Source organism: Manacus vitellinus, unplaced genomic scaffold, assembly GCF_001715985.3.
Source record: "Manacus vitellinus isolate BGI_N305 unplaced genomic scaffold, ASM171598v3 scaffold_4_pilon, whole genome shotgun sequence".
Taxonomy (NCBI): domain Eukaryota; kingdom Metazoa; phylum Chordata; class Aves; order Passeriformes; family Pipridae; genus Manacus; species Manacus vitellinus.
In genome coordinates this window covers 5,325,166-5,351,623 of record NW_021940604.1, presented here as the reverse complement: position 1 = coordinate 5,351,623, position 26,458 = coordinate 5,325,166, and the positions used below count along the sequence as shown (strand labels likewise).

Here is a 26,458-nt window from a genome sequence, read left to right as displayed (position 1 = left end):
CAGAACTCCATATTTCACAGCAAACACTGTGGTCTCTCTGGCAGGTTAAACACCTAGGAAAACTAAAATTTTTTTAAAGACAGGCTTTGAAATTCATCTCGGCACCAGGGGATTTTCAAACTTGTTACCTTTTGTCCTAATTCTCTTAGGTTTAGGGGAGAAGTTACATGCTGGGGGAATACCACCACTCACAACATATTTATTTCACATACTAATAAAAATGTACGTGGCTATAGGTAGTATGTGCAGATTTGAGATTTCCAGCCACACTGCCAGTGCGGTGGCTGCTGTACATACGTTGCTGTTGCAGATGCTTGCTTCCCTGATCTCTTCTAAACTGACCAACATGACCCATAGCCATGGGAAGGGCTGCCATTTTCTCTTAAACTAAGTCTATTATTACTATTGGACCAGTAAAACCTGATAGAGAGAATCCCTCACGTAAACCACAAGGTTGAAGACATTTCCCAACCTGTTTGATAGCATCAAGTCTCTAAAACTATGATTTCCACAGAAAAACAACATTTTCCCGTTAGTTTTTTTGTTTGCACTTCTGCTTAGCACTGGCTTTATCAATTGATATCCTTCAAATTCACCAGATTTACAAGATGAGCTTCTCCATTCCATGTGCTTAACACCAAAAAGAATCATATATCTATCTGTAGCAACTTTAGAAGTCTAGGTTTCCTTAGTAAAACTGCCTTTCAGATGATGGTAACTGTGAAACAAGAAAAGTCTTTTCTGCTCGTAAAGCCCTATTTTTATTAAATTTTTAAGTCTTCAGCAGAGAAGTATTGGTTTTAAATCTATCCAGATGTGAAAGAAAATAGCCAACTGAGGTTGGGTGGTTGCTTTTCTGAGGAAGAGGAAGGAAAAGGAGAAAGGCTATAGAAATCAGAATTTCCAAGATAATCTCCCAGTGCAAATAAATTAAGACTATGTCTCATCTTTCTGCATTTAAAACCACCACGATCCTCCTGAAGTCAGTCACACTATTTCCACTGACTTCCCAAAATAAATCCCTAGTGAAAATTCCCAGTACAGAATGCTTATAAACTGCAGTATTCGCAACATTATGTACTTCAGAATGGAGGAATCATAACTGCCACATGACTGAGAACACCATCGAATTGACACAAAATCTAAACCAGAATTTATATTCATCTTCTTAATCAAAATGGGCAAAAGACAACTAAACAACCAGTTACTAAATAACTGAGTTACGTATATGCAAACTGTTCCCTTAGGTGTAATGTTTTCTTGATATCACTAGCTTACTAAGTATACTAAGAATTCTAGGTTACTAATTAAATCAAGATTTTCTTTTTTCTTTGCAAAAGCCAATCTCTGAGACAACAAATCAGAAGATTAGGAAACGCAATTATCTCTTGATTTCTCTCTGAAGCAACTTTGCCAACAAAACTTCAGCAATTGTAAGGAGAGATTTTAAAGAGATCAAAGAGATCAAGAATGGAGAAAAATCTCATAAATTTATTCTTTGCTAACTAGTGGACGTTTGCAATGATCTATTTCATTCTCTGTGTCAGTGGTTTGCCCCCATTCAATATTCTGAGACAGGCATAGACAGAAGATTAACAGAAATAAATATTCTGCAGACCCAGTGATGGATTTCAGTTCTTCAGAATGAAGCCAACTTCCTCCAAAGCTGGAAAACAACAGCAGTTGTTCAAGGACAGAACATCTAATTAGCAGATATTAAGACAGATCATTAATACTCTTCATCTGATTCCAAATCAACTAGTAGCATGATGGGGGAAGGGATAAATTAAGTTAATATACATCAGGATTTTTCCTCAGTGCATTACATGTTACAAGTTGTAACATGTAATCTGTAGAAATCTGTATATTCTTCTAGGTCTGAAAACCTGCTCCAATAAAAGAATGCTTAACTATTTCCTTCTCCATTCACCTCACATGGCTCTGGACTATGAAAAAAAGTGACCTGGAAATAAATTATGAATGTCTGAGCACTCAAAGGGCTTATGAACATCTGCATCATCCCTACACAAAACTGCATATTATTCGAACTCTGATCATATAGCTTCAGACTGAAGTGTGCCACAAGAGTTTGACAGTGAAATCAGTACCAGTCAATTTGCTCTTCATCAAGTTCAAACCAGTACAGTAAGAATTTTAAATATTATAAGCATCAGATTCTGAAACTACAAGTGTTTCACTAACCAAACAAAAATATTATGCTCTATTGGTTCAAAGGAAATAAACTTTAGTTGCTACTTAAGGGGTCATAATGTGCAGACTAAAGTAGTGACAGAGGAAGAGTTACTCTGACTGGAAAGGCAGTTAAGGATGGGCTCTCAAAGACCAGTCAATAAGTTCATATTATCAGATGTCTTCTGTTAATGGCCTAATAAAATAAAGGATACAGCAAGCTCAGTTCACAGACTTCTTTAGGTTAAACTACTAAGACATGTTCAGTGCACAAGAGGCCCTGCGTAGTGAGGTCTTTGCCTGAATGCTAAGCATGTTTAATTAAACATCATCTGCCACTTGCTACCTGTAAAACTGGGGACATGGGCAAGACATCAACACCGCAAGATATACTTCCACAGGGTATCAGTGAAGAGATTCCTGGTTCACACGCTAGCATTGAGAGCAGAGTAAGGCTTCATGTTTGTTCACCACTGTACAGACAATAAGGTGATCATCAGTCATGGCTAAATTTCAACTGGAAGCACGTGGTTTTGTCTGCCACTATCCAAATAAAGTTGGAGGAAGGACTAAGTACTCTTCATGTCTTGTCTTAAAGTGCAGAATAATATTGCTAAATACCTATACTTCAATCTCTTCCGCAATTCAGTAATAAATTAGGTTATTCACAGAACATACTGAACATTCTGTGGTATGTAATGTAACAGCTATATATTACTAACAGATAAGTATATCATAAAGCAGTGAACATTAATTACATTTTCATTTGCAGAAAAGAGAAGAAACAGCTTTGTGGTCATAAAACAGATTGGTCTTTGAGGAGCCTACCTCCCGCACTGTTCTGGATTGCTGTAGAAACCTGGTAATAATTACAACTACCATGCCAGCTATCCCCAAGACAATTACTCTCAGGCCTAGAAACCAGAAACAGATCCCAAAGCAAGAAGTAATGATAATTATGCTCCTACAAAAATATTATTTCCAGTACCTGATTCTCTATGGCCTTTCTGTTTTTTGGATCACTAACAATTGAGAGCTGCAACTCTGCCATCTTTTTCATTTTGCCATCCATGTCGATCTTCTGGAAGAGACTCTTGGTTTGATTTTTTAGCAGCCTAACAGTGTCCTCTTTCCCAAGCTTCTTCGCAAAAAGGGAAGCACAGGCTGAATGTATAGCCGTAACCCAGTTTTCCAGATCTGTCTGGCTTGTTGCCTGTGAAACCAATCAATGGTGCAGCATTATGAGAACATAAAAGAGAAAAAAACCAACAGCTCTAGAATATGGAGTGCTTGATCGGCTCTCATTATCTTAAGACACTTTATCTTAACTGAGTGAAATAAGGTTTTCTTTAGAACTGTGTAAATAAAGGAAGTGTAAGCTTTCCTGCACTCCATCATAACTTGCCTCCAAACTTCAGTTTCTGCTTCTTAGACCTGCACGGTCTGTACACCCCAGAAGCACAACAGAGCTGTATAAGCTGTGGGAAAGATGTGACTTGCATCTTTCATCCCTCCAAATAATTAAAGTAAAACCTACCAGGTTTCAAAGATAAACCTCCACTTCTGCAAGTAGCACACAACAGAGAAGATTTTATATGTAAGGTCTGAAGGGAGGTATGCTTACTTAAAAAACATCAAGTTAGTGAAGAGAAGACATCCAGGTAAAGAGAATGCAATCTGCACAAAGTGTCTCTGGAGATATGTACAAGTGTGCCTGTGAATCAACATGTTTCTATGGAGGCAGTTCCACATAATAATGTTCTTTATTAACATTTCCAGTGCTGCACTTAAGCAGTCAAGATATTTAGATTATTTTTAGCCTTCTTTCTTGAGCATCTTGCTCAAGCAAACTCTCTTTGTGGCCAGCAGATTTGGGGTTGAGCACACCATTCTGTAAGGGTGGAATGCTAATAGATGTGAAAAAATTTTATAATAAAGGTGAATTTCTAGAATCTTGTGATCAACCAGGTACCAAAAGTGTCTTGCAGATTTGTGATCATTGTTTCTTTTGTTTCTGAACCATTATTGACTGAGCCAATTGGTGTAATATCACATACCTGAAATCAAAACATACACTCAATATTATAATAGTATAGCACAATAGTGTAATTATGCTATTATTTAGAAGTCAAAGGCAGAAGCATAATGTGTGTGTGTGTGTGTGCATATGTAATCACATACATGCATGTGCAGACTCAAAAACACATCCTAAAAGAGAAACAACGACAAAGTTATGCATGCATCCTGTTACCTGAAACAGGTAGACATCTCCAAAAGAATTGCTGAGACAGAACACATTTTCTTTCTTGGGATCTTCTGGAACAGACTGAACTATACTGTCTTCTGCAAACAGGGCGTACCGAGGCAAACTGCTCTGCTCCATTGAGTTCCTTCCATAGGTCTCATAAAACAGTAGAGTACAACCTTTGCAGTTCAGAGGGACAAAAAAACATAAGGAGAAAGTAAGTTCTGGATCTCCCATTTGAGCTCTATTATATTAATATTTTTGTGAATTAAGACACCCTTCAGAGAAAGGAAATATTCTGTTATTCTGTCATTAAGCTCAGCCTATTAAAAAGTAAAGGCATGTAGAAGAGATTAACTTCTGCTTAGTTAAACTGGCTTTTGTATTTGTTTATTAAATTGAACCAACTCTCTCAAAACAGCCATTTAAGAAATCTTTGTATTTGTTTAAACGATTTGCAGAATCTTTTGTCTTCATACAACACGCTTAGTGAATAAACTTCTCAAATTTAAACTGCAAATTGGAGACTAAGACAATTCTGAATAACTTAAAACAGTTTAAAGGGGCTGAGTTTGAGCATGTTCAGTCTTGTAAATAATGTAGTATCTAAGGTATGAAACTTGCATTCAGAAAATAAACTTCATCCTTGATGATGACAATCCCTAAGTAACAATTACTTGTGGAGGACAGCAGAAGAGACCTGCTCCCTGCCCACAGCAGTATGACTACAGTGCCATGTTGCCTTCGGCAGTGAAGTTGGCTAAAGAAGGGCCCGTTGTCTTTATTCCCATCAGCCTTTCCTTACTGCCTCATGTTATAATCCACTGTCCTCTGAGACGCACCAATTTGTCTGTTCAAGGAGTCACAGACTGAACTCCACTTCTAAAATACAATTAGAATTATTGTATTATTATTATTATAAAATACAATTACTATTATTATTACTAAAATACAAATACAATACACCAGTGTTGGTGGTTCAGTGGCAGAATTCTTGCCTGCCATGCAGGAGGCCTGGGTTCAAGTCCTGGCCAATGCAGCTATGTCTTTTTACACTGAAAGAAGGTAGGTTTAGTTTTGATATTAGGAAGAAATTATGTGGGTCGGTGAGGCATTGGAACAGGATGCCCAGAGATGCTCCATCCCAGGAAGTGTTCAAGGTCAGGTTGGAAGGTGTCCCTGCCCATGGTAGGGAGTTTGGAATTAAATGATCTCTAAAAATCCCTTCCAAACCAAACTATTCTATGATTCTATGAAAATAATCTAGTTATAAACTAGATTTCTCAAGAATTTCTTAGGCTAAACTGATTTCTCTGCACATCCAGAGAAAATAAGTAACCCTCACTTCACCCTTGTGAAATGAAAGAGCAGTTTAACAGCAGAGGGTTTGGTGCTTTTTTAAATTTAGAAGGTAAATTCTATACTACACCTGAATGTTTAACCTGGAAGAAGTAAGACCAGATAGGTACTACAAAAACATTTTGAAAATGGAGGATAACCTAAGCAGTTTGAAAAATCTGAGGCTAATGGTAGATTCTCCAGCAAGGCAAGCCTTTTCCAGAAGATATGCTCAAATTCAGGAATGAATTTAGAGAAGACCTATGGTTGCATTACATAGCAAGTCAGATTAAATGATCACTAGTAATCCATGAATATGTTACTGCTGCAAGCCCTATACGTATCCAGTAGACGGCTTGAAATTCAATCAATACAAGGACTGAGTTTGCTAGGGCTACAGCATTGTCATCTCTCCAGCCCCATTTTTGTTGTTTTTCCTTTAAATCAAAAAGGCAACACAACACAGGGCAGCACCAAAACTGAGATTTTGGGTTGATTTTAGGGCTGTTGGTTTTTCTCTATGTGACACACTGTTTGTGTTTATGCACATGCAAATATGCCTAGGAAATACGTATCAAGGGAACACAGCTAAACCTGAAAAATAGAAATGTTTCCTTGGTGGGTGCTCTTAAACTAGTTAGGTAAAAGCAGAGTTCAACCTTTATTTTAGTAATTTTTTAACATTTAGACTTAATACTGCATTAAAAATCCCAGACACATCATCCAAAGTCATGCAAATTTGAGAGGAGCTTCCTCTAAGGTAAAATCAGAACCAAAATCAAGGGGAGTTTTGATTCTTCTGTCTGATAAGGGGGAAAGCTGGGCCTTCCACAGTCCATGGGACACATTTGTTGTGAAAAGTTATGAGGTGGAATACACTGGTCTTCATACAATCCAAATCCAAAGTGTACGAAAAGTGAGATCCATCAGAGGGATTTCATCACATTCTCCAGTGTCAATGAAAGTACAAGTGTTACAAGAGAAAGGGAAACACATATCAGATGTTACTGATTAAATTATCTGTTGACTGAAAAGTTTTCAAATGAAGGAATCCAATAAACAGAAATGTCTCTATGCTACATAAGTCCACCTTTTCCTATTACTGTCCAAAGTGTCTGGTAGAATTATCTTGGGTAAGAACAAATCCTATAGATTTGGTCCTATCCTTTCCCCTTGCCATCCCTCACTTAACCTTCTTTATGATACTGAAACACTTGAAGATCTCTGCAGCTGGAAAAGAAGGACATGGTTTGTTACACTCTGCATATCAGGCACAGCACTTCTGTAATCACTTGAACATAGCAGGGCAAACTAAACCAACAAAACCAAGTCTCCTCTTGTATTCAGCAGCAGCAGCAGGAATGTAAAGCCACTTCTGCATTTCAGGAAACTGCATATTAAGTTCTATTTTAAACTCCTATATTTCCTCTACTTGCTATAATTGAAGATAAGTCATATTTTATCCTGATAGTTTACATGAACATAAATAAAACGTTTTGAAGGATATGCATGTATGTTCAAGTGTATGGCACCCCAAGTATAGCTTCAGGTCAAGTGAAGTGATTTCTGGAAGCAGCTAGCTTCATAAGCTCTGTTAGACCCACTGGGACTGATTATTGTCCAAGCATTTTAATCAAAACTTGAACTGAAGGGAGAGGGCAATGGGAAAGCAATTTCCCTCGTTAAAATAAGCTAATTAGACAGGACAGATGGAAAAGACAGTTCTTCTTGGTACAGGATTACCATTCAAGCTCAGGTCTTGGTGGCCCTCAAAGTAGAGCAGAGGCCTCAGGACATGCATACTTTGAAGTCTAGCAGGTAACCAGATGGTTGTAAGCCTTCTACATATTTATAATTAAACACATCTCAAGAGACTGCAAAGAAACATGCTGTTCTCCATTTGCATACGTGGTCATTTTAAGTCACACTTTAAAATATCTTGGCTATTTAAACTTCAAGAACAAATTAAATACAGATTTATCAAAACCTTGTATAAGGAGAACCAAAGCAAGCGCCTTGATCTTGATATAGCATATTATGAAAACAGAACTATGCCTCAATATCCAGACATGCAAGTTTATTTTGGCATCAGAAGTCTCCACAAGACAATAAAGGTAAGAGATCAAGGAAATGAGGAATGTATATTTAAAACAGCTAACAAAGTGGAAGAAACTCTGCACCATAAATGCAGCCATATCAACCATCAAAGTAAAAAGCATTGTATCTAACTTATATATTAACTTATAATGTTAGAAGTTAATGAAGGTTTCTACAAAGAATTATTCCTCTCCTGTAGCTGCAGAAATTCAGTTAGCAAGAAGGGATGTAACTTGTTCAAGGTCACAAATAAGCCAATTTTATAGCAAAAAAATGAACGTGAAGCACCTAAATTCCTTGCCAAAGCCTCATTATTCCAGAAATACATGAACTACTACTATATAATGTACTTCAGTTTAAAGTTTTGATAGGATTGTTTAGAAACTAACTGAATTTTAGAAGAGGTAGATCAAACTCATATTCATACTCGGTAACACAAATACACACAGTAAGAGGGTGGAATTCAGATACTGTTTTTCCCTTTGTATACACTTCTTGTAAGCATGAATCATGCTATCTGATGATCACGGTAAGTGATTTAAACTATTAAGACTGCCTACATTTTGATTCCTTGATAACAAGTCTACGAATTATTAGGCAGAATTGCCTCACTCTAGTGAGTTTGCTTCTTTTAAATCAGCACTGTCAAGGACGACATTACCAGAACTTGATGTTTGCTGTTCATTTTTCTTCAGGTCTACACCCACACAGAATTTTGAAAAGGGCAACCTGTGGGAAAGTTGTTATTTTCTCTCCTCTAGTCCCATATATGCTAGGAAATTATTAAGTTTGATAATTTCCCTACTCATTAACTTAGCATTATATTTACTGAAAGGCAAATCCTCTGGATGCAATTCCAAAAAAAAAGGCCTATGAACTCACTCTTCCCACAATAGATGTTATTTTCCTTCTCACACTTCCTGACATCCATACACTTCTTGCAGCACACTCCGAGCACACTCCATACACATGGAGAGAGCAGTGCTGAGCACAATCACATTTGCAGCCACCCCTTTTAGTGAATTGCCTTCCCACGAGGCTGTTTCACAGCAGCAGTAGCTGTGAGAGATGGGAAGCTGGGCACGCTAAAAGCCAGAAGGGGTTGGTATTGCAGGGAGCAGGCAAGGTGAAAGACCATCCTGGGAAAGGAGGGAGACTGGCAAGTCCTAGGAATGGTCCATGGCAACTACGCCTTGGGCACCACAGGCCTTGCTGTGCTGCTGCTGCTTCAGTCTCCTCTGCCCTGAACCACACACTTTTTTGTGTAAATGTTTTGGCATGTGGAGTTCACCTCTTCATTATACTGCCACCTAAAGCACTGGAAATAAATTAAACTTTTTATATTAACCTACCCTACTTTTAAATAAACTTCATAGAAGAGCCTAAGGAACTGTGTGTCTGTGACAGGGAACTGGGCACCAGTGACCTCTCCTGACCCTTATGTTTTGAGTCCCTCCAAGACAGAGGTGTAACTTTGGTATTTTTCCCAGCTTTGATTCAGTTTGGTCTTTGACCTTCAAACATCCAAAAGGATCTTCTAAACCCGCAGTTCTGCATGAATACACAAACTGGGAAATCAGACAAAACAGCTCCCACTATGGTATGAAACACAAGGCTGCATGTGCAATACTAAAAACATTGAGCATCACCTCAATTCAGTGGGCTGCTTAGGCACATGCTCCACTTTAAGTGGTGGGTAGACCTTGTAAAGGTAGGTATGATTTTCTGATCCCCCTAAACCTGCTAACAGAAGCCAGCATGCATGAAAGGCTCCTGAGACATGACGGAAAGAACTGCTGCTGCCAAGCTGAATGATAAACATGGTGGTTTACCTTTGAGTGTGACCCAGTACTGCTTCCACTTCCGCCGTGTGATCAGCTCCAGCTTTTTCTCCTTCTGCAGGGTCACCAAGGGTTTGAAGAACAGCCACCCTGCCTTGCGCACCACTCCTTGCTCTTTCTCATACAACAAATCCAGCTGCTCCAAGGAGCTGAGGGACTCGCCACTGGAGTCTTCTGTTTCTGATGAGGTCTCGGTATTCTCCAAGTTCATCCTGCTCATCTCCAGCTCCCGCATGAAGTTTTCATAAATGTTCTGCCTCAAGGCATCACTACTGACTGCATTGGTGGACTCGCTTCTCTGGGACAGGACATGGCTGGAGCCAGGTGACCACAGCAAGCTGGAGAGCTGCGATGGTGCCAGCGTGTCCGTACTGAAGTTGTCCGTTCTGCTGTCTAAGTATTCATTCCCATCTCTACACTTTGGTTCCTGTGCATAAAAGGAATTTATCAGTGATCAGTCAGCAGAGCTACAGTCAAAGACATCTCATTTGGCAATTAAACTTGTTTCATGAATAGCCACTTCCAGTTCCTTCATCAAGGCCCACCTCTTTTCACCATTACGTTATAGGCTTTGCCTCAGCAGCCACTGACACCACCAGTGCCACCATTCACAATTTTTTCAGCAGAACCCCATTAAAACCTAACTACTAAGTCTGAGCACTTTGGAAATTCTTACACCTGTGAATAATCTCATTAGTGACTACTGTGGCTTCTACTGGCTGAAACTTGAGGTATTTTAGGAGACAAGTATATCTGCCATCTGAAACGCAGGCACCACCACTTACATGCCTGTTTGAGTCCAAATAGGAACAGTGTCACATAGATTTTTTATTATTGTAGGGTCTTCAATACTTTGGTGCTATCCTATTTGTGCAAGGTGGCTAGATTTAGCTTCAGCACAGCAAGGCTGATTTTACCTCCATTTTCTATTTGTCATATAAGCTGTGCTTAGCCAACAAAAAAAAGGTCAAAAGTTGAGAATATTTTAAGATTGTTAGTATTGATCAATTGACTAAAATCTAATCTAATAGAATATGTGACTTAAAAATAGAAAGACACACTTGCTGACTGGCATGGATCCAGTCTCCAGACTGCAGAGGTGTGTATTTTCTGACTTGCTGTAAAACCCCTGAGAGCTTGATCATCTCATCAAGCACTGATGGGCCTTTCTCCTACTGCACTGTGCAACTTCATCCTTTGGATTGAAAGGGCTGGCCAATTTTACTTGGAATACTCAGGCCAGATGGTATGATTTTCTTGCCACTGCTTGTCAACATGGGACCTTGTTGCCAGACTGGACCTTTTCTTTCTTAAGCCTTTCCCAGCGATATGCTGACTGCTCCCCACTCTCCCAGGATCCAGTGATGGACAAGGATTTTTGTACTACCCAAGACAGAGCTCCTTGGACTAACTTCACTGTCAAGAACCACACCATCCATCCTAAGAAGCCATTTATTTTCTTCAAAACTCAAGTGTTGCCAATGCAATTTAAAAGCAACCAAGACACAAGAAAATAAAACACATTGCCTTTCCCAGTAAAAGTATGAGGGAAGAGAAAAGAAGAGATGGCTATAAATGATTCAAGAAGTGAAGCTATTACCCTCAGGAATAATAAAGCTATTATACTTTCAAGTTTAGACTGCTTCTCTAAAAGCATTTTGTTGCTCATAGACTACTGTACATGAACAAAGTAAATAAACATTGGTCTCCTGTGAGCTGTTCTCACCAGCAGCTTTGAAAGCAACTACTTTTTTGTTCTTTTGCTTCTTACTTGTTCTTCAAAACTGAAGCGGAAAAGCTGTGCTGTGTTTTGATAGCATCAGGACCTCCAGCACATGGCCAAGAACAACAGTGGGATTGCACGCCCTCCCAAGCAATGCCAGACAAGCCGCTTCTAAAGCAGCAGGACACTGCTAGCTGTGGCCTCACAAAAGCCAGTTTGAACTGAAACCCATGTTCCCTTACAGTGCATTGAACTTCAAGTCTGGCTTTTCAGAACACTGTCTGGTGATGAGGATCCAGTTCTCCTGATAATGGAGCATCTTCCTTAAATCTTATTTCAGAGTGCTAACCAGTGTTCTCCAGGAGTAACTCTCTAAACATCAATGGTTTAGCTCTTTTTTATATAGCAAAGGCAGGAAAATAGACACAGGGAGTGGCAAACCAGGAAATAATCCTGCATGTAATGCGTTAATGCCACAAAGTGACTGTAGAACATGGATTATACAACTGCACTGGCCATCTGCAGTTCAGTCAGAAACTGACAGCTTTCTCCACCCTTGTTTTAATTACTGTCACTGTACTTGTGTGCCAAATTCCTGCATTTGAATTGTTTGACTATTCTCCAGGAAATGTTAGTGTCCCCTAGAAAACATTAGCATGCAGCTTATTAAGAATATGTATTTCGTTCAGTCCCAAAGCACCAGTAAGAGAAACAACAAAAGACACAAACATAAGAAGGTGTCTGCTGTGAAGACCCACCGCTGGAACAACAAACATTAATGAAAAGGGTGGGATACAACCTACCCATGAACAGCCACTATCCACAGCCTATGTTTTCTCCACACACATAGAAAGTGTAGAAATGAGGAAGTAAATGGACAAGGGATCCAAAACGAATCAACTTCACCATGACAACATCACTTGTATTTTTCTTTTCTTAAAGAACTCAATTGGCAGAGTCAGGCAGTCTCTGTTGGTTCTTGGGGAGGCTGTCACTGTAGCAGTATCTGTCACCGCTGAAAAGGTTTGACCCAAGTTGCTGCTCCTGGTGGTTTTCCTGTCAGGCAACTTTTTGCCCATTTTCCCTCTGTTGCATCTAATGATGATAGAAAACCACCACTGTTTCTGCTTAGCTGTATTTAAGGAGATCTCTCAATGTTTGAGATATACTCTGGAATAGTTATAGATAATACAAAAGTTAAAGGGGCTAAGATACCAATTAGACAAAGTGACGCATGTAATAATTATCTGTAAAGAACAGCACAGGAAACAATGCAGCCTGCTACATTTCTTAGGATCCCAGCTAAAAGGAGAATCTAATACCAGTTTTCAAGTCAAATAAAGAGGTTGACTCAATGTGTTTTTCTTTTACATTCTCTTTATACCACTTAAGGGCTCCGGCTTATAAAGTCATAAAATTTCAGATATGACTCCTATAAAGAGGCTATTTGAGTTCATTGAAGAACTTTCTTCAGTAGCTGTTTCTGGTGGTTGGATTTCCATTTTACACAGAATTTGCTAATTTTCTCCATGTTATAGAGTTACATACTGACGTTACACCACCACTTATAGCAGTATCTGACTGTGCAGCAAGTCTGCCTAAATTCTGTCCACAAGTCTCACATGCATCACATACACCTTGCAGCTCACACATAGTGTATTGTGATATAGCATCATCCCAATGCCACTTTAGCACGGATTAAACTAAATGAGGACATGCTCTTCAGTAGAGTATCCATGATGCATTGAGGGAACACTTTAGGACACCTTCATGCAATAAAACCTGGGTCATGGAACAGAATGAACTGCAAGTCTTTATGCAAGACCATTATTAGAAAGGCAAGCTCAAAGGGAAGTGATTCTTCCCCTGTACTCAGCACTGGCGAGGCCACACCTGGAGTACTGTGTCCAGTTTTGGGCCTCTCAGTTCAGGAAGGATATTGAGGTGCTGGAGCAGGTCCAGAGAAGAGCAACAAGGCTGGTGAAGGGATTTGAGCACAAGTCCTGTGAGGAGAGGCTGAGGGATCTGGGGTTGTTTAATCTGGAGAAGAGGAGGCTCAGGGGAGACCTCATCACTCTCTACAACCACCTGAAAGGAGGTTGTAGCCAGGTGGGGGTTGGTCTCTTCTCCCAGGCAACCAGCAGTAGGACAAGAGGGCACAGTCTTAAGCTCTGCCATGGGAGGTTTAGGTTGGATATTAGGAAGAAATTTTTTACAGAGAGGGTAATCAGGCATTGGAATGGGCTGCCCAGGGTAGTGGTGGATTCACTGTACCTGCAGGTTTTTAAAATGGGACTGGACATGGCACTTAGTGCCATGGTCTAGTAACCACGGCGGTGTTGGATCAAGGGTGGGGCTTGTTGATCTTGGAGGTCTTTTCCAACCCGGTTGATTCTATGATTCTATGAATTCCAGGATATATCAGATCAAGTCGGACATAAGGAAACATTCAAGTAAGTGGACAGGGCACAGCCAAGGACTCCTCTGGAATATCCCATACGCAAATCTGTTTATGGATGATTTAAAACAGGTGCAGAGGAAGGGTGCCAGAAGGAAAAGGAAACAGACTTTCTATCTTAACACAGGAGACCAAGGGACTACAATTACTCTGCCAGTTAGCAAGCACCAGAGTAAGAGGGTTTGGAAAGAGCCTTCAAGATGGGGAAACGTCTACCTGTGTTTAAGTTGCAATTCATTCACAAAGAGGATTAAATTCCACTGCCTTTCTAGAGTCAAGGGTCTGGCCTCAATATCCCAAACCTATGCTTCCTGGTCCTGCATCCCCATGAAGCAGGCAGCTTGGCTGACTTGTTTCCACTGGGGTAGCTGGAGGGACTATCCACCCAGCCAGCACCACTACTTAGGCCCACTTATAGGGAAATATTCCAGCTTTCACCTACGTTCAGCCCAAGTGATTCATATTCAGTTCTTAGTAATGTAACGATGAAGGGACACAATGTTCAGAGCAAGGCACAGAGGCTACAGTCGCTGAGATGAACAGTCCTGCAAACAGGACTAACCATCTAACAGATCATAACCACTCGTGATATTTCTGCATTTTTAAGCCAAAGGGCCTAGTGAGAGTATCATCATTACCAAACTACAACACAGCAAACCCCTGAAGAGACAGAAGGGGTTTGCAAAGCATGCAAGACGGAAAGGAACCGACCAAGCCTCACAAGGAACTGCAAAACTATAAACATTCACTACTTCCCTCCTGTCCTTCCTGTTGCTGGATACTTGTCTGATTAAAATCAGTGACTAACCATTTCCTATGCCTTTTTCTAAGAAACCACCATTTTTGGAGCTAGGGCTGTTCTCCCTCTACCAGAATCTAATTCAAGTTTGATGTAATCTCGCCAGCCAAACTTCCTTGCTGTGTCTGAAGCCAGTTCACTGCACAGTGAATTCAAAACAGCTATGAATCGCACACCACAAATACCATTCTGAAAATGTCATAACTAAGTAATACATGGCAAAGGTCTGGGATGCAGAAATCATATGTAAAGCCTGGCAGTAAAATCCAGAACAGCTAGAGATGCTGAAGCCAGTGAAGAATCCTGGAACACAGCACTGAGGTTCCTCCGTGATTCCAGTTTTTTCTGCCTTCTCTTTCACAGCTGAGTAAGAAGGTGAAAAGATAGCATCTGATAAAACACATGAGGAGCAACTCATAAAAGAAGTGATTCAAATAAACGGCTTTCATTTTCATTTCCCAGTTCTGTAGCTGCTACCTAGGATCCACATTGGCAAACCTCATTTCTGAGCCTAAGAGTCTCATAGAGTTTTACATTGCAATGACAGATACGTGTTAAGCACAATATTTGTCTGAATTTCCAGCACAGGAGACAGTGTTTGCTCTACATGCCCCATAAAGCATGTATTATGATCTACTGCTTAGCTGCTGCCTAAGTTGAAGAAGTGGGTGTTCCCTTCACTCTCTGCTAACTTCTGAAGTGGCCAGAACCTCCTCAATGTTGCTTAAAGGGAGCACCCTTCATTTAGGGAAGCACAGTCACTGTTCCTGTATGAGAAACACTAGGGAAGATTAAATAAAATAAAAAAAAAAATCCAAACCAAAACGAAAATAGGTCTGTGAAAATAGGTCTGTGCCCTCCATTTCAGCTTGCAAACTCATGTGCAGAGTCCAGGCACAGTCTGGTATTTAAAGAGCCCAACTGTGGGGCCTACAGCTAGAGATGAGAATTTCATTCCTGACCAGAGGCATTCTAAAGTCCTATTAATGGGATTAGTCTTAAATTCTTCTAGGAAACATCCTTTCTCTCCCTCTTGCCCTCTTCCCATCTCCTTCTTCACACTACCATCTCCCAGTGAGCCAGATGGCAGCTCAAGCTTTTCCATGTGGCTAACTAAGCTGACACACAGGGAGGAGGAGGTTGCTCCATGCAATGTCTTCAGAAGAGGTGGAGGCAGAACCAGCAGCTCTGGTCAATACAGTTGCTTGCCTTGCTAGAGACAGACCAATAGTGAAATCACAGTGAGTGGTGAAGCCAGTTACACAGACAGAGAATATCTGCAAAGATAGTTACAATGTCCTCTTTCTACTACTCCTTCTACACTCTTTAGACAATGTATGCTGATTCATAGCACATATATATAGCATTATATTTTCATAGTTGAAACAAAAAGAAGTCTTAAAAACTCCCAAGTCACTTTTTAAGTAATGCAATGATTTCAAAAGCAAATTCACTGAGACATTAGGCTGCAAAGATTGGAGTTAACTTAAGAAGGGAAAATTGCACACAGAAACATATATCTTTTCTTGCTGTTGACACTTCAGACAGCACCAGGGATGCAGTACTTTTCAGAATTCCGCAAAGTACTAAAAGAGATAAGCAAGTAATTATCCTGCAAGAAAGACAAACATGATGCAATCACTATGTTTATAAGAGGAATCTACAAACCAATTTTCAGACACTTAGGCTGGGGTTTGTACATACCTGCAGCTTCCTTTTCTTCCTTGACAGACTTCCTGTCCAGTCACTGATGCGTCGCATTCGGTTTTTTAATGTATCCTTCTTGGATGCATCTTCACTGAGAGGCTTAGACTTCCTGCATGGGAGTGTGTAGGAGGTGTAACGTGCAGGACTTCCCTGCTCTACCCTGGAGGGAACATCAATGTCTGAGGCAAATGAGACACGGTTGCTCAGGCTTCCAGGAGTGCCAATATACTCATCAGACAGCCTGATCCCAGGTGGAGGAGTGCTTTCCAAATTTGTATCCTTATAGAGATCTCGAAGTGAGGAAAGAGATGAACTTTGGTTGAAGGACTTCTTGTTTTCGCTTGCTGGGAAACTGGCTCGAATGCTTGTATCCGGAGTGCTCCTGGTCAAATACGAACCATCCAGCTCATTAATGTCCCCAGCATTTCCCCAGAGAGAGTCATACCATGAAGACTCGGAGCTGAGGGAGCTTCCTTTACTAGATCGAAGCCTTGAATCAGTAGGTGACAGACGATGGCTTGAAGAACAGTCTGCACTGGAGTTCCTCCTGACATCCAGCAGGTTATTTGGCTTAGATTCCAAGGCAGGTGAATACCTCAGCAACTGCACTGGTCCACTGGACTCCTCTGTCGGTACCTTGCTGTTGTTGCTGTTGTGAAACTCGACCCTCAGGCACCCGTCCAGCTTCCCCAGTGTTTTAATGAGAACTTTTGGACTCTTCCTGTCCTCTGATGGGGAGGTTGATGCAAGACTCTCATTCTTTCCATAGCAATTTAAAATGTGGCCATTGCATTCTCGAGAGGCAGCATGATTACTTCCAGCTTGAAGGCCAATATAGTGGAAACCATTCTCCGGCAAAAACATTGCATTATTTCCTTGGCAGTAGTCCCCTGAGGCATTTGTCCTGTGTTTGGCATGGGCATTGCTTTTGGGGACCTTCATCACAGTGTCACTAAGTCTGGATGAATAAGGCTGACTACTCTTGAAGTGTGAAAGGCAGCTTCTGGCAAGGGACCTTGATTTGTAGTTTGAGCCACTGCTGGTATGTCCCCATCCATGCACAGAGCAAGACTTTTCATCTTTAGCATGAATGCTGCGAATTTTCAGAGAGCAAGGCTTCTGCTTGGCACCAGCTGTAGCAGCAGCATGACTTTTTGATCCCTGAAGACTGTATTGGCTTTCTGAATTCCCCATTTTCCACTAAACTAAGAAGAGTTTCATTAGAAACAATGGCTAGAAGACAGAGCAAAAAATAACAGACCATTTTTACCCTTTACACAGGAAAACGTCTATTTAAAAAATGATATGAAACAATTGTTTCAAAAAAAGCCATTAAATAGCCATTTACAACATTAAATTCATAACTGAACTTATTTTAAGGGCAGCCTAGGAAAGTCTATTCTCTGTATGGTTCATTACCCTGCTGTTATAATGCTGGAATCTAACTCCATTGAAATCATGTCAACACCTTTCTCCACCCACACACTTGGCAACATCCTTCTAACTTACAAAATCTCTGGCTCCCAAGAACAACGGCATAATGAAAGGGAGACAGCAAGATAATAATAACTTAGATGTAGAGTGAACTGTACTTTCAGAGAAATCCCTTCTGCCAGGAGGAAAGCCCATTGCAGTTTTAGCTTGACTGATTTCTGTGCAACCAAGTGTTGCCTCAACAAAATGTTCACTAAACCCCAGCTTTGTGTTTAAATGGAGTTAATCTAGGAGAAAGGAAAAAAAAACCGCCAAAAATCAAACAAAAAATAACTCAGCTAGCAAATAGCCTCATCTTCCACTACAGCACAAAACTGCATTATGTTCATTCAGCACAGTGCAGTTCGATAGTTCACTTAGTAAAATGCTCTTCAGTTTTTCACAGAATTCACAGTGAATGGTACACAGTGGAGCAGTTACATTGCCCCAGTGAGGTGACTGAAGATTTCAAACCTACATGAAGTGCACCCTAAAGTAAAAAAATTGTTCTGTTCCTTTTGTTACTCGGAGTGAATCTCCACTGTTCGCAATTTACAGAAACAACATTAATGTACTTTTTCCATTGGCACTATGCTGCTTTACACATTGGATCTCAGACTATCACCCGTAGGAGAATACATTGCCACCTCACTAAAATTTCATCAAAATAAGCCACAGTGAAAGCACAGTCTTCTTATCTTCTAGGGTTTGTATATGTTTTGACATCCCTACTTCTAGCCCTGAGCACTTACAGATTAAAAGTATAGTATAAAACAAAGAGCAAACCTGTAGGATCACTCAAACATGGGCGCGGTTAGCAGTTAGCATGCTCTGCATTGTCTACGTGGCCATTTACTATGCTTGCCAAACCCAGGATGAGTTGCATGCAGCCTTCCTAGAAAACACCAAACAGACAAAAAAAAGGTTTTTGGTCAAATAGAACTTACATTTTACTCCAACTGTAAGCAAAATGAATAAGAAAAAAAATCAGAGTTTACAAACGGAGAAGGCTGGTGAAGGGGACTCCTGGACTTAAGATACACATTTTTATAAACATACTTTAACAATTGGAATTGAATTAGTACAAATAAGTCACTAAGTGTCTTATTTTCTAATTCTTTCTTTCTCCCCTCTCACTGACAAGTAAAGATAAACTTTGAGCCCCCTCCAGTTTTCGTTTTGGAAGACCAATTACAGTTGGCAGGATTGCGCAGTGATCCATTACAATGTGGACCAAACTGATCAGAGCAATGTCCTACAGCATCTGTTTATCCTTCCCCATGCCTGGATTCCAACTATGACCTTTGCAGCAAAAGGCCACCATGCAATTCACTCCAGCAGCCATCCAGCAACCTCCCTCTTTAGGTTTCTTCTGATTTTAAGTAAATCTGCCAGTAAAACAAGAAGAAGGTAGCACCAAGCATTGCACACACTCAAAGGTAACAAGACTCAAGTTCTTCCTAACACTCTGAAAGTATTGGCTCTTTACTTGGCACACAAAGGCTGCAACTCACAGCAAAAGAACCAAAGCTGGATCACAGAACACACCAGCAATGTAGGGATTGAAACATTAGTAGGAAAGAAGTTGTACAACATCTTAGACTCAGTTTTGGAAAATGCATTACAGCTAGAAACCATTCTTAATACACTACCACCAAAATTATTCTTTTCTGTCTAAATTCCATGGCTACTCTTCATCATTTTCAATTGAGTACCCACTTGATTTGAACATGCTGGATTTTGCTCTTTTTGTGGCTATTCACTGTATAAGAAACTTGAAGATATTTAAATTAATTCACTGGTAACCTAGGTATTTTGCTAACCTTACCAAAAACAAAGGTAAAGGTTGCAAACTAGAACCAAAAACAGTCTTAACAGCAAGCCTAGAAAAAGGTTAGTAAATAAATTACTTAGAAAAGAATATCATGATAGAGGTGCTACAGACCTATAAAGATAAATTCACAGCTGTTATCACGAAGATATTTGATAAAACAGATCAGCCTCAGAACTTTCATTTTACATTCAAAAAAATCTGTTTAATTTGCTTATTCTCTCCAACAATTTGGAAGGTTGCTATTTATGACACGCTTGCCTTGCAGGATTGATTTGCCTATGCTGCTAAGTGCACTCCTTTATGTAAACAGTTTTTAAAGTGTCATATACAACTTTGATTGAACAAAAGACTATTGATTCAAGGTTAACAGAAGAAAACACACAAACTTCCTAAGCTCCAAGCTGCTGAACAAACTGCGAACACCCAGCAAAACTGCGTTCCTATATCTAAGAGGTACAGACCACAAACAAGCAATGAGTTTATGTTCAGAATTCTTCATCTGGGAGCAGAAAGTACATTCAACAAGGGGGCTTTGAAGGGCTTATATCTATTCATAAGGAAACACTAAACACAATTTGTCTAAAGAAACAGGCAAAAAGACCATCTGGTCTCCATAGTGATTGTGCAATGGTTAGGTAATCCTTTTAACAGAGTAGGTAGTAAGCAAGCTGCTGTTGTGAAACTCAAAAGACAGACATTCAATTCATTAAGGCTTGAGCTGCTGCTACCAGGGTCCATTGTACACGTCTGATCCCATATACAGGCCACATAATGGATGAACGAATAAATTTATCTCAGGGTACAATGTCTACAAAACAGTGTCTCAGTCTGTGCAGGAATCAGTCTGCACTACAACAGAACAGTCAATAAATCCCATAGAAATAGCCCCAAGGGATTTTCCTCAGCATTCCGGCCATCCAAAAAGCTATGATAGTCTCAACATCCGCGCATGCTGCGATAGCCCATGGGGGCATCTATGAAGCTGCACAAAGACCATCACCCTGGAAATCAGCTGTCATGCCTTTTGCTTGCTTCACATTTGTGTGAAACAATTTTATTTCTGCTAATTCCAATTGGTGAAGCAGGAGCAGAGCAAGCCAGCTTATACCCAAAGGCAGTGTGACACAGGGTCTGGGTGGTGGTCATGTACAAACTCTGGCTGTGCTCACTCCAAACACTCATGGTGTTTTACACTACTGATCTGTGGAAGCCCTGGAAATTACAGTGCAGGGCACAGAGTTCAGCTTCCACTATTTTTCTCACAGCAACCTATCACTGCAGAAGACAAGGTGCTTTTCTTGCTTCCTATGCAGAGGGATGAATACTTCTTGTGAGCAAAACCAGTTTCTATGAATATTTTCAGCAATTATAATCAGCATAATTAGAAAGCAGTTCACTGTGCCCGAAGATGACTATTAAGAGTGTATTTGCTTTCAATTATAACCACATTCCTTAAAAAAGAAGTTTTCAGTCTTCACCCTGGTTCCCCTTGACACATTCAAAAAAATCCAGCTATGCAAACATACTAATCCGGGAACCCCACCATCCCCACCACACCCAACCATTAACACCAGTCATAACCCTAGAGCTAAAAATGCATTTCCCCACCTTGGGGAAATGTTCTCCCAGATTTTTTTTACTTCCAAAAATAAACACATGAGCTCAGGCATTCCGGAGAAGCGCCTGCCACCTATACTCCCTAATTATTACCACCACAGCTAGGCTGCTTTATGAAAGCTAGATGAGAAAATTACTTTCTAAGATTAAGGTAAGCACACATACAAGTAGTGCTCAGCAGTTGCAGGGGTACTTTCCTTTCCAGTCTTAATCTCTCAGAGGTGTACAAACTTGACTCACTAACCATATTGCAAGCAAAAGTGAATCAGAACAATAATATCCCAGTACTACGTTTGCATATGAGATATAACTAAGAAATATTGCATTATGAATTGGTGGAAGATCTGAGTAAAGGGATATGGGCTCCTGCACTGCTTTCATCTGCTACAGCAGGAACACATACCAAACACAGTTTTGCTACTGTCAGACATCTGCTTCCCATACAGTCACACTAACCAGGCTGAGACTTTCTAAAACTACAGGTCAGAAAATGTCAAGCTTCTAGATGGGAAGCAAGCACAGAGCCAGGTTGAATGTTCCACAGCCACAGTCAGCATCGGACAGTGGTCATATACCAGTCACTAAAAGAGAAGAGTCTATGCCCTTCCTAGGGAGGTTCATCAGATTTCCCTGACTGAGACTCACCATCCAGGACATTAGAGAAGCTCAACTAACGTCAATCCTAGCAAGGTTAAACTTTAGCCTGGATCACAAAGTTACCCTCATGAGACAAACACATGTACCGAAGTTCTCTCTCTGATGTATTTTGATGTCTTTAATTCCTCTGGATGGCTGGTTAAAACCAATCTTCACTGGCAGTTGAATAATAAGTGATCTACGATTAACCATTTAATCCCTGCTGAACTTCCTCACAAAACTACTGAAGACTTACAGGGAAGTTGATTCTTACTTTACTAAACACGGCATCCATGCAAAAGTGGCAAAAACAATGACAAAAAGAAAAAAAAAAGAGAACAGAATGGATTGGTCTAGAGGAGGATAACATCATCCCATCAAACAGGCACCACTGAGTGAAGGCTCATTAAGAAATGCAGGAACTCATGAGAGTCTCCAGTGCTATCAGGAACAAAAATCTTCATGCACAGTAGAAGAGGTTAAATTTAAAACTTCCTATCATTAACAAGGAAAAGGCATTTAAAAGAATAGCTAGATTAAGAGTTAAAAAAGTAAGTAATAGCTAGAGCTAGCTGCCTTGTCCCTATAAAATAAGATCCACATAGAATCACAAAGGTTGGAAAATCTCTCTAAGATCATGGAGCTGAACTGTTAACCCAGCACTGACAAGTCCACCAGTAAACCATAATGTCACACCCACATACCTTTTGAGAACTTCCAGGGATGGTGATCCCATCACTTCCCTGGGCAGCCTATTCCAATGCCCGACCAACCTTTCAAATGAAGCATTTTTTTTCCAATATCTAATCTAAACTTCCCTTGGCACAACCTGAGGCCATTTCCTCTGTTACCTGGGAGAAGAGACCAACCCCCATCTTCTCAGTTCTTCACAATGACACACCAGGACACAGTTTAAATGTTTTAAGAAAGCCTTTTCTTGAGGGAGGAAAGAAAGAAAGAAAGAAAGAAACTAGCCAAGTATTTTATTTTTCACTTGTAGCAGCAACCACGTGTCACAACCTCTTCAGACTTTCTTCACCAACAAGAGGATTGTTACCTGTACCAGGGCAGTTCCTTTCAAGAGGGGATAGGACTCCTACCAGGAGTACCTGCCACTGGGTACAGTCCCTCACAGCCATCCACATGGGTATAAACATCTGTCAAAGAAAGGCAGAGCTTCAACTCACTCTGCAGTGACATAATTACTTTTCCAAAGGCCCTTTCTATATTAAGGGCAGAGTGTATCTCATCAACTACTCTCCAGTGATGAAGCAAGAGGAGTCATGTGCTTTCTGCTGTGTTTAAAAATTGTATTTCTATAAGGGCAGGTAAAGACTCCCAACCACAGAGCAGGGCCGTGATGGCACCTCTGGACTGCGCACGTGGAGCAGGAAGGCATGGAGAGGAGAAAACACAGTGCCAGAGTCTTTACATACGCAGTTGCCCTGAGTGCATGGCTCATAAGTGCACCACAAGAGACTGTCATCAGGATTAGAGGAGCTGAGGTAGTGGAGAATCTGAAAGTATTTCAAAGTAATAAAAAAGAGAAAACAGAGAATCACCTCGTTAATATGAAATTACCAACTTGTTTTCTTTTAATGGCAGATCAAGTTAGAAATGTTGCATGTTTTGATGTACATCAACTATGCTAGTGGGTTTTCACATCAGGAAAAGCCTTTTGTGTTGTTTTTTTGTTTGTTTTAATTGCCTGAGCAATTCCTACCCTTTCTCTCAAACTACTTTTACATCCTCTTTCACCTAACGGTTAAAACACTGTCAATTTTATATGGTTTACAAAGTCTTTGAAATTGTATATAACTAACTTTCAGATACTAATGTGTTCAGAAGTTTTCAAAAGAATCACTGTGCTTTGTGAATTCTTATAAGGATACAGAATTACAGGTTTGAAGCTTTAATTAACTTTTAATCTACTCTGGCTTTTAATCTGAAAGTAATACATAATGCTAGAATGTGAACCTGCCCTCCCCTTCCTGCATGACTGTGTATGGACGGATATGTGAAATTAATGAGGGGGGCAGGTTAGCACAACACTGTAGCTGGATTAAATGTGGAGTTTCTTACTGGAAACAATTTACTGTATGTTTTAGAACTACGCAGTTTGGTTACACGCTTCTACAAATCAGAAGCAGATTTCTTATTCCTGCAATCTCAATCACATTCCTATTATAAAAATATACCATAATAATTATACTGTGGTATTCTTGGCAAGATACTTTGCATTATATATCACTGTATTCAAAGAATGAAAAACCAAAACACCACAAGTATGCCTGTATTTAAAAAAAAATAAAAAAGGACTATTTTGCCTTAAAAATTCAGTTTAAAGACAGAATTCCTCACTGACTCATTAGTCTCTATAGAGTTCTAGCTTCCAGTATTAGAAACTGTTTGGTAGCTTACAGATCAAATTAAAGCCAATCGTTTTTCTCATTAAACATAAGTAGCCATTATGACCCCAGACAATTCTTTTCATGCTGTGACTCATAAGTACATTGCATATGGACTTCTAATTTCACATTTGAAGCAAGAAAAGGACAATCTCCTTTTCTGGTTACTTTTCTTAAAATAACATTAATTCCAACAGGTCTATACTGCATCATAGTTATATCACAATGGAATTACACATCCCGTACCTGGGATGTGATTCCTTCTTTTACTCAACCCAGTTCTTCTGGGTCCAAGATACTGGCAGCTTAATTAAATTAAGCCTTATAGCTTTCAAGTTAGTGCAATATGGAAGGTTGAGTCAAGCCTGAAGATCCTTATCATATTACACCAGTGCTGATACAATCTAAATCTCTAGGGTCTTATTTTTCTTTGGCAGCAAAAACAAATTTCACCATTTGTAAATGTTATTGAATTTATACACAATGGCTAAAGTGGACATCCATTTAAATAAAAGCTATTAAGCTTGTTAAAAAACAAAAAAAAAACAAAAAACAAAAACCACACAACACCAGGAGTGCCAGCTGACATCTCTGCTCAATGCAGTAGCTGCAGTAGTTAGAGTTGATATGTCAAAGGGTCTATTTCCTGCCCTTGAAGGGGAAATGAACTCAGTGATCTGAAAGGTCTTTTCTTCTCAACCTACTCCAGCTGTAAGCATACTGGCAGGTCCTGATGCAGATTAACACGGTGCTTTCAAGGGATTTCAAGGCCTGAGGCCTCAGATGGGGAGGATGGTGCGCCTGAAAGGAGCCACAACTGGGCTCCAGCATCACTGCCCACCCTGAGCTGTGGAGTAACAACACTTTGGAGACTGAGCTCAAATCTGCAGTCTTCACCTAGACAAACTCCTGAAGAGGTCTCTGCCTCAGCCCTCTCACTTATGATAACAACAGGAGGGGAGACTGGGGCTTTCTGGTCAAACCAGGATTCCCAAAGCTCTGCCAAGAACATCTACCTTTCTCCTTTCTTGTCTTTTCTGGTAGTAACCACCTCATCATATCAAATACAACCATACTTGGCATGTAGCTATGGGGATATTCTCTCATGCATACCCACCCAAACATCAGCTTTGGTGAAGGTAGGACAAGGTTATTTTTGGACTAGGATACAGCTCAAAACGCCATATCTTGAGTAGCCCCACAGACCCTACCAAAACAAGAAGCAAATAGCAGAAAGGATGAACAATCCAAGACAGGAACATCAACATATTCTGCCCACAAAGGTTCTTTTTGGCATAACACATTCCAAGTCTATCGGACCAACTATTAACCCATGACACCAGAGAAAAACTTCCATTAGCAACTGGCAGAACAGTGTGTTTCAGGCTGAGGGACAGGGGTTGGACTTCCTGCCTGTCACCTATTACACAGTCCACTCCACAAGTGGGAGGGGGAAACCGCATCATGTTTGGGATGGTCTTTTCTACTCTCAGTTTCCACATTCATAAACACTCGAGGGTGTCGATTCCAAAGTAAATGCTTTCCTACCTTTGGCTCTGAGACTTCCTGAAGAGGACAGAGGATCTAGGATTTAGACACCGAAAGTAAACTTGAGACACAGTTCCTTGGAAAATTGAAAGCAGATCTTGATTTTTGCATACCAAGAGCTCTACAGCAGTAACACAGCTTAAGGCTTCCTTTCCTGTACCCCTGTAGTACCAGCATATTACTCACACATTAAAAGAACAATAAGAGTACACTGAGGATTATGTTTCCCCACTAAAAAATTTGCTTTGCAGCTTCAGAACTACAGAGTGCCCTATTCAGAGGGTCCTCTCCTCCATGGTACATGGATACCCTTCTCCCATTGAAGGTGATCAGATAAAAAAAATTCCAGCCTTTTCTTCCAAATTATAACTTGCTATATATTGAATAACATTATCAAATCATTCACCCTAAAGGGAAAGAAATGTATGATTACCAGAATGAAGTCACCAGTGTACAAAATTAACTCAGTGACCACATCAGCAACAAGGATAAACAAAGCTGCAAACTTTCATTGCATTGCACAAGCAATTAATCACTCCTGTTA

The 26,458-nt window shown here is 40.2% G+C and overlaps 1 protein-coding gene and 1 non-coding gene across 7 annotated transcripts in view; one reads left to right on the top strand and one right to left on the bottom strand.

Annotated features, from left to right (window-relative positions):
* The window catches only part of TIAM2 (T cell lymphoma invasion and metastasis 2), a 186,382-nt gene that overhangs the window by 72,615 nt on the left and 87,309 nt on the right, over positions 1-26,458 (bottom strand). For 4 of the 6 annotated variants that reach the window (XM_018077894.2, XM_018077891.2, XM_018077895.2 and 1 more), the window contains 5 exons: positions 18,658-18,766; positions 16,396-17,598; positions 9,703-10,138; positions 4,442-4,614; positions 3,179-3,403 (listed from right to left, as the gene is read on the bottom strand). In XM_018077894.2, coding sequence (XP_017933383.1) covers positions 3,179-3,403; positions 4,442-4,614; positions 9,703-10,138; positions 16,396-17,592 — 2,031 coding nt within the window. In that variant the 5' untranslated portion in view covers positions 17,593-17,598; positions 18,658-18,766. Of the gene's footprint in view, positions 1-3,178; positions 3,404-4,441; positions 4,615-9,702; positions 10,139-16,395; positions 17,632-18,657; positions 18,767-26,458 lie in introns of all 6 variants that reach the window. The other 2 variants (XM_018077892.2, XM_029962699.1) reach the window with 2 other exon arrangements.
* Positions 5,404-5,474, top strand: TRNAG-GCC. The gene has a single exon. It is a non-coding gene; the product is annotated as a tRNA-Gly (tRNA).